This window comes from Garra rufa, chromosome 8, assembly GCF_049309525.1.
Source record: "Garra rufa chromosome 8, GarRuf1.0, whole genome shotgun sequence".
In the NCBI taxonomy this organism is placed as follows: domain Eukaryota; kingdom Metazoa; phylum Chordata; class Actinopteri; order Cypriniformes; family Cyprinidae; genus Garra; species Garra rufa.
This window is the reverse complement of record NC_133368.1, coordinates 3,139,570-3,148,014: the sequence shown is the minus strand read 5'-3', so window position 1 is coordinate 3,148,014 and position 8,445 is coordinate 3,139,570. Positions and strand designations below refer to the sequence as shown.

The 8,445-nt window shown below is 34.7% G+C and overlaps 1 protein-coding gene across 1 annotated transcript; it reads left to right on the top strand.

The window, feature by feature from the left end:
- Positions 1-1,027: 1,027 nt before the first annotated feature.
- prmt2 (protein arginine methyltransferase 2) lies at positions 1,028-8,003 on the top strand. The gene is made up of 8 exons (XM_073845969.1): positions 1,028-1,211; positions 1,507-1,683; positions 1,818-1,979; positions 2,256-2,420; positions 3,071-3,246; positions 4,685-4,814; positions 4,900-5,036; positions 5,151-8,003. The coding sequence occupies exons 1-8, from the start codon at positions 1,128-1,130 to the stop codon at positions 5,332-5,334; spliced, it is 1,215 nt and encodes a 404-aa protein (XP_073702070.1). The 5' UTR covers positions 1,028-1,127; the 3' UTR covers positions 5,335-8,003.
- The last annotated feature ends 442 nt before the right edge of the window (positions 8,004-8,445 follow it).

The window sequence follows — 8,445 nt, the reverse complement described above, 5'->3', positions numbered from 1 at the left end:
GGACTTAAAAAAATGCGTCCGGCCGGGATTCCTAAATCGCCCAAAATGTCCGGGGTTCGGCTTTTGCTTTCTACAGTCGCCATTCATTGTCTCCGTTTTTGTATTAAAGCCTTGCGCGGGACTGTTGTCTCCCGCAAACATTCTAATATTGAATATAATCTTCGCGACATCATGGAGTCGCTATCAATATGCAGAGTATTTAAATCGCTTTGGATGCATTTCGTGTTGGATGTAGGGTTGCCAAATCCGCATTTTTTCCACGGAATTGGGCTGATTTTAACAGTTGCGGCGGGTTGATTTTTGAAAGTTTGAAATATTGCATACATTCCATTTGGCTGAAATGCTTGTATTGAAACATTTTGCATTCTGTGATAAAACTGTGGTAGATAGTTTTGTGAAGGATGGCCACTGTGGTACACACAAAAATAAAGATGCTTTAAAAGGTTCTTCATAGCGATGCCATGAAGAACCATTCAGTCAAAGGTTCTTTAAAGAACCATCTCTTTCTTACCTTTTTATAATCTGAAGAACCTTCTTTCGCCAATAAAATTCACAAATAAATTTATGGAACCATTTTAACAAAAAAGGTTCTTCTATGGCATTGTGAAGCACCTTTATTTTTAAGAGTGTAGGAAGCTTTTTAGCTGTGTTTATGATCAATCTCTATAACAGTGACTGTAAAATATGTAGTTTTGGTATGGAAATGACATATTTTGATACCAAAACTAGGACCCCACCCCCCACCCCTCGTCCTACGTCCTCTTTTTTGAAATCTAAAATATGGTCACCCTAGTACATGCAGTGTTGTACACAACGTTCTAAACTTTTTAAACCATGACCTAGTTAATGTCTGACCCTTTTTGTAACACATACAATAACGAATTAATAACTCCAGTCGATTACCGGCCATAAAATTACCACATTTTACCTATAAACTTCTTAATCGCATGCAGCAGCATAGTTTCTTCACAAGTCACAAATTGCAACAGGACTTTAATTTTGAAAATTGTGTGGTGGGCGGGGAACCGTGAAAGAATGCAACAGTTCCTGCTACTTTTTGTTGCAGAGATTTAATACGTTTGCGTTTCGTGATTGCTGTTTGTATGTAGCAGTTTTGAACTGCTGAAATGATTCAAAATGAAAGCAGTGATAGTCATGAAGCAGAAGAGTATGTCGGACTTGCGGATTTTGTGGCTGAAGGAGATGAGCAGGTACTGTGCACATGATGATCGCCTTTCAAAATAAACACAAAGTAGAGTATTTCATTTTTTGGGATAGAAGACTGATCAAATGACTTGGCTCATAAAACATCTGTAAATATCCTATCCCTATATTTTACTTTCCCTATATTTCCCTATACTTTCCCTATATCTTCTAAAACCATACAATAGTTTTAGGCAGAACGATTGAAAATGAAACGTATTAACAAGATACGCAAAAAAAAAAGAACAAATAAAAAATAAATGAACAGAAATGTATTTTATTTTCTTTTTCTTCAATCAACAGCTTAGTTTCTCAGTTGGTGATAAACTGAAGGTCCATGACAGGAGTTCAGACGTGTGGTGGTGGGCTGAACTGCAGGGTCACTTTGGTTATGTCCCATCCAGCTATTTGCATCAAAGAGCTGAGGACGAGGAAGATGCTTGGCAAGATGACGAATACTTTGGAAATTATGGGACATTAGTAAGTACTAAAATGTTAAGGTAAATAATCTAAAACTTAACATCCATTAAAAATTGTTTTAGAAATTAAAATCAAAGAATTCTTGATGCAGAAGCAAACTTTTGATTAACATAACATCTCCATCCTGCTATCAGAGGCTTCATCTGGAGATGCTTACAGATAAACCCCGCACAGAAACATACAGACAGGTGATCCTGAATAATAGCACTGCCCTGAGGGGAAAGGTGGTCATGGATTTGGGCTGCGGGACGGGGGTTATCAGCCTCTTCTGTGCCCGTCTATCTCAACCTGAAGCGGTGAGACAAACTAAATATTTGCTTTAAAATCATGAAATCTCATCACTGGTTTAGAATTATAGCAAATGTTTAGAAATAGCACCAAACTCTTTATATTATCATTGTCATGTGTATCTGTAGGCCTATGCCTGTTTATATCTAAATTATTACACAAATAGGCTCTAAATTCTTAAGTCTTTTTGCTGTTGCTGCTGGTTTGGAAAAGAAATAAAGCACTCTCGAAAACTTGCTTGTAATAAAATCGCAGCACCTGGCTTATTTGTTTTGTTCCTGTAGGTTTATGCTGTGGAGGCCAGCTCAATGGCAGAACACACTGAGAAACTCGTGAGGCAGAATGGCTGTGATGGAGTCGTGACAGTGTTTCAGGACAGAGCCGAGAATCTCTCTCTGCCTGGGAAAGTGGATGTTCTGGTGTCAGAGTGGATGGGCAACTGCCTTCTGGTATGAATATGGATGTTTTGAACAGACAAAAATCAACTGCATATCACAGAACACAGATAGTAGGTGTGTTGAGTAGATAAATAATGTCACCTTTCTTGAAAAATAATTTTCATTTTAATTGTAATATGACTTTGCATTCTTCTAAATAGTGGGTTTTACGTTGATTAGTGACCTTTTGTCACTTTTTTTTTTCATGTTTTAAAAAACTAAGAGTGACCAGGCTTTCTTGGTGGCTGGTCTTAGGCTCCGGAATAGTCTTACTCTTTAATTTTTCTGTTAAAATCCTCATTGGAGTCAGCGGCGATAGCCTTGTTGTGTGCCAACATATAGCGCAACTGTGCTCACGGCGACCCGAGTTCAATTCCCACCTCGAGGTCCTTTGCCAATCCTGCTCCCCTCTCTCTGCTCATTGATTTCCTGTCATCTCTCTACTGTCCTGTCCATTAAAGGCATAAAAAAATGTAAAAATCCTTTTTGAAGATTTGTTTTTATTCTTTATGTTTTAACTATTTTAAGGGTGTAAAATGTTCATTTGTCCATTTTGTATCATTACATGTCTAGTTAAATCTGTTTTACATTTCTTGTACAGTACACTGCTGTTTTCAGAATGTGCTTTGTAAATAATCTAAACAAAACTCTCTGTTTCTTAGTTTGAGTATATGGTGGAGTCAGTGCTGCTGGCACGTGATCGCTGGCTGAAGGAGGGTGGAATGATGTGGCCGTCCTCTGCCTGTCTGACTGTTGTTCCATGCCAGGCCTTCTCAGACTACAGGCAAAAAATGGAATTCTGGGAGAAACCATATGGCCTAGACTTCAGCTACCTACAGTGAGGCCTTACATATTGAAATACAGCTCTTTCTAACCTACAGTCAAACCAAAAATTATTCAGATTTTTGAACATATTTTAACTAGTGGGCGCAGAACACTATAGTTCATTTATGTAAGTGAGGATAGCAAAATAAACAGTGACATATTATACCCCAAAATTCAATTGATAAAAAAGTAAAACTGATACAAATTTGGGACCAGACACTTTGGCCTGACCATGTTTTGCTTAAATGTTTTTTCTTGCTAATGTGACCTTTCTACACCACAGACGGAACAACATTAAGGATTGATTGATAATTGGTTGACCTAAATAGGTATTATCTGATTGTATACTTAAATTTAACAGCTGGCTGCTGACAGCTATTCAACCTAATTCATTTGTGAGACCGTCTAAAAGAAGGATGGCATTATCAAGATGAATTTGTTCTTGTCATATTTTATTACCATGTTCCAACTATAGCGAATAAACTGTAAATAGATTTTGGTTTGATTGTAATTGTAGTGGGTATTTAAGCAACTTGACATTGCATTAGGTGGAAAAAATATCAAGTGGGTTGGAAATGATGATATTTAAAATTAAAGACATTTTTAAAATTATTATTAGACTTTGTGGTTGTCAGACATTAGGGGAACATTTATTTATGAATGTTTATATTTGATGTGATGCATTATACCTGTGGTTACTCCTATAGGACAACTGTGTTTAACTTCATATGTGACCCTGGACCACAAAACCAGTCATAAGGTTAAATTTGAGAAAACTGAGATATATACGTCATATGAAAGCTCAATAAATAAGCTTTCTATTGATGTATGGTTTGTTAGGATAGGACAATATTTGGCCGAGATACATCTATTTGAAAATCTGAAATCTAAGGGTGCAAAAAATCAAAATACTGAGAAAATCACCTTTAAAGTTGTCCAAATTAAGTTCTTAACAATGCATATTACTAATCAAAAATTACATTTTGATATAATTACAGTAGGAATTTTACAAAAAATCTTCATGGAACATGATCTTTACTTAATTTCCTAATGATTTTGGGCATAAAAGAAAAATCAATAATTTTGACCCATACAATGTATTTTTGGCCATTGCTACAAATATACCCCAGCGACTTAAGACTGGTTTTGTGGTCCAGGGTCACATATATCCACTAAAAATCAACTTGGGACCATTTGGGTTAAAGTCATTACAACAATTATTCAGAAGTTCTTAAAGTATTGTGCAATGCATTATAAAAAATAAATAAATATGCTAAATTAATAATAATATTATTTTTAAAATAAAAGTAGTTTATTTTATTGAATGAATAAATAAGTAATAAAAGTAATTAAAAACTGATTTGATACAAAATTACTATTCATTAGCTATATACATCACTGTTGTTCATAACTCTGTTTATGTATGTATATAACTCTGCTTTGTTTTGTAGGTCACTTGCACAGAAGGAGTTTCTCTCCAAGCCTAAATTTAGCCATCATCTTCTACCCAAGGATTGTTTGTCCACACCAGCCAATGTTATCACTCTTGATATGATCACGATACAGGTCTCAGACTTAGAGGTAAATGTTAGAATTTGGGTTAAATGAAATAACCATTATTTAAAAGGAGCTGCATGTTAACTACACTTTTTTGACTTCTGTTCAGAGACTCAAAGGAGAGTTTAGTTTCACTGTTGAGAAGTCAGGCATGTTTCATGGCTTCACTGTTTGGTTCAGTGCATATTTCCAGAGTTTAGAAGAGGATGGACCATCACTGGAGTTGAACACTGGACCATATTCAGAGTATGATGCATACAAGCTCTAATTTTAAATGTACAGTTTACAGGGCAATCTGTGTGTAAAAAAAAATGTTTTACTTTTAGGATTCAGATTAAACAAAACCTTCATTTTCCCCAGGATTACACATTGGAAACAGACTCTCTTCATGTTGGATGCACCAGTAACAGTTGAGGAAGGGGACATTATTGCAGGGTCCATACGTCTGCAGAGAAATCCAGTATGGAGACGTCACTTGTCAATCACATTTTCATGGAATATAAATAGCACAGAAGATTCTAAAGTAAGTTTCTACATTTCTTGATCTTCTTAAAAACAATTACATTCAGTGATTGAAATTAACTTTTTACTCACCAGCCAATTTGGCCACTAAATTTTTAAGTTACCAGCCATTCACTAGACAAAAAAAAAACTGAAATTAACCCGTTCAAATAATTATTGTGCTGATATCTTAAGGACTACCATAGACAGCTGACTACTAAAGTTTTTAATATTCTTCATATTCTGTGGTCAGTTCGCAGCAGTGATAGAAATTTTTCCCCAGTAAGTTTAAATTGATTTTTACCTTTATAAACCCATATTTAAGTGTGCATCATCTTTTGAGTCAAATTCTTACATTTAATCAGTCAATTATAATACATTTAGGCTGTTACTAAACAAGTGTGGAATCAGTATTAACAAAATTATTTTTTGCAGAAGTTGCATTTGAAGTGGCATTTAGATGTATTTTAATGTTCAGAGGGACATGGAATGCTTTAACCTGCAGTTACAGATGCATAAATAATGTTGTGATGTTTTAAACATAAAACGTAGAATATTTTAAATTATTAAAAAACTGAAAAGACACTTTAAATGTGAAATTAAAACCGCCAGTAGGTGGCAGGTGTGTTTTGTTTGGTTTTTGTGATATACTGATAATGTCAAGATGTCACACGAGTTTAGTATTTGTGCTAAACCTGTGCAGATTTGGCTTGCATGAACTTCCCCAATAAATGAACATAACCCGCCAAATTGGCTAGTGATTTCACAGCGTTACCTGCCACAGCTGATTTTTACCCGGATTTAGCAGGTGTTAATTTCAAACCCTGATTATTTTACTTGTTTTTCCATTGTTCAGCTTCATTTTGGCTATTGCTTTATTTTATTTATCACATTATCTTAGATTTTTGCCTTGTTTGCATTAAAATTCTCAGAGGTAATACCATACCACCATGAATATTTGAAGCAATCTTTATTCACATTCTGAATATTTTTGCAGGTCCAGACAAAGTGTTTTCCAATGTGGAGGTGACCCATCCATGAACTTTTTTAGTAAACCTTTTATTTCTTTTTGCAGTTATACAATCAGGAGTGCACAAAACTTTACACTACAAATCCTAATCTTATAAAAAGTATTTCTTAGATTTCTTTTAGCTAGATAAAACTAATTAATCACTAGATTAATAGCAAATATTTGCTCTAAAAATCTTTGAATCTAAAAAATGTTATTAAAAATTCCAGAAAACATGGATTTTGTGCAGATCTCAGTTATTTGACATTTGTCAGTATTTTTTTAAATATAGTAAATAAATAAGTGTGATGGTATAAAAGGGTCATTCTTCTATTGGGGTGGCAAATGAGAGGTAGAATTTGTAAAAAAAAAAAAAAAAAAAATTTAAATAAAATGTATTGCTATGCGTATAAAATTAGTTTAATATGCTAAATCCGTTAAAATTAAGCTTAATTTTAAATTATTTTACAAATTGAATCAAACACTAATGACAAAACCACTTATGTCTATGGTATTTGGGCAAGCAAACGCCCCCCTTGGTACAAATTAAAATGAATTAAAACTCTGGACATTTTTCATACTTTGTTTATAATTTGTCATTGTCACTAAAACTATGATAACTTTTCTGAACACATTTAACTTTTTTTTTCACAGAAAAAAATTCTTAAGGGGGGTGTTTTCACTCTACCCTACCAAGAAAGACCGTAACACCACAGACAACTTAGGCTAAATCCAGACTTTTCATGATGATGATGATTATGATGATTTCAAGATCAGGGGACATTTTCGAAATATTTGTAAGTATGTATTTATTAAAATTGTAATTAAAATATGTCAGATCTGTAAGTTATCGACATAAAACCACAGACACTAATAAATTGCGACACATGAAATTGTCAGAAATGTAGCTAACTTTAAGAAAATGAATAAGAAAGAATCTACTCACCATGCACCCCTGAGATCAACCAGCACCTGCAATGGCCTTTACACAAAGGTAATTGTCCAAAAAGATTTCCCCCTTTTCTTAAAGGGGCAACATCCATTGTTGTTTCTTAGATATAACAAAATATGTATTTTTTAAAAACAATTTAATAAAACTGTACATATTAAATAAAATCTATATTCACAATGCATTTTTGTTACAAATGCAATCTTATAAACTCAAATGTATTTTAAAACAAAAATGTAACTATTAACAGTGCACAATTGTGTTCACCCTACAGAAAACAAGCATGCAAACATTTTATGATTTATTGGTATTTAAAGTTTATTTCAACTGTTGTAAAGTAGATAGACATCACTTGCCACCACAAATGAAGAATGACCCGAATAACAATGATGGAGTAGGCAAAGCCCCTTTATTCTGTAATTGTTTTATTAACAGTAGTCCAGCATTTTGTAGAGCAACAGCATACTCTGTAGCCGGAGATGTGTATTGCAACTCTAGTTCAGGATATTATCTGACTGGAGGTGGTTTTCTGTCAGGCTTGCATTCTTGTGTGGGCTCATGAATACTTGCTCTCACTGTGAGGGCATGTGCTAATTGAATAGCAAGGAAGGGCTCATCAATGTGGTGCTTCAACAGTGGTCATACTGCATATGATTAGCTGTCTTACTGATGTTATATGATGATGCATAGCATGTACAGTCGTGGCCAAAAGTTTTGAGAATTACATAAATATTGGAAATTGGAAAAGTTGCTGCTTAAGATTTTATAATAGCAATTTGCATATACTCCAAAATGTTATGAAAAGTGATCAGATGAATTGCATAGTCCATCTTTGCCATGAAAATTAACTTAATCCCGAAAAAACTTTCCACTGCATTTCATTGCTGTCATTGAAGGACCTGCTGAGATCATTTCAGTAATCGTCTTGTTAACTCAGGTGAGAATGTTGATGAGCACAAGGCTGGAGATCATTATGTCAGGCTGATTGGGTTAGAATGGCAGACTTGACATGTTAAAAGGAGGGTGATGCTCAAAATCATTGTTCTTCCATTGTTAACCATGGTGACCTGCAAAGAAACGCGTGCAGCCATCGTTGCGTTCAATTCTTGTTAAGAAGGCTTCAGGGCATCCAAGAAAGTCCAGCAAGCGCCAGGATGGTCTCCTAAAGAGGATTGAGCTGCGGGATCGGAGTGCCA

Excerpts from the sequence above, each read along its gene's own strand:
- prmt2 (XM_073845969.1), top strand. The coding sequence starts at position 1,128 with ATGATTCAAAATGAAAGCAGTGATAGTCATGAAGCAGAAGAGTATGTC. Across the intron at positions 2,421-3,070 it reads GGATGGGCAACTGCCTTCTG|TTTGAGTATATGGTGGAGTC; the intron begins GTATGAATATGG and ends TCTGTTTCTTAG. Across the intron at positions 5,037-5,150 it reads AACACTGGACCATATTCAGA|GATTACACATTGGAAACAGA; the intron begins GTATGATGCATA and ends CATTTTCCCCAG.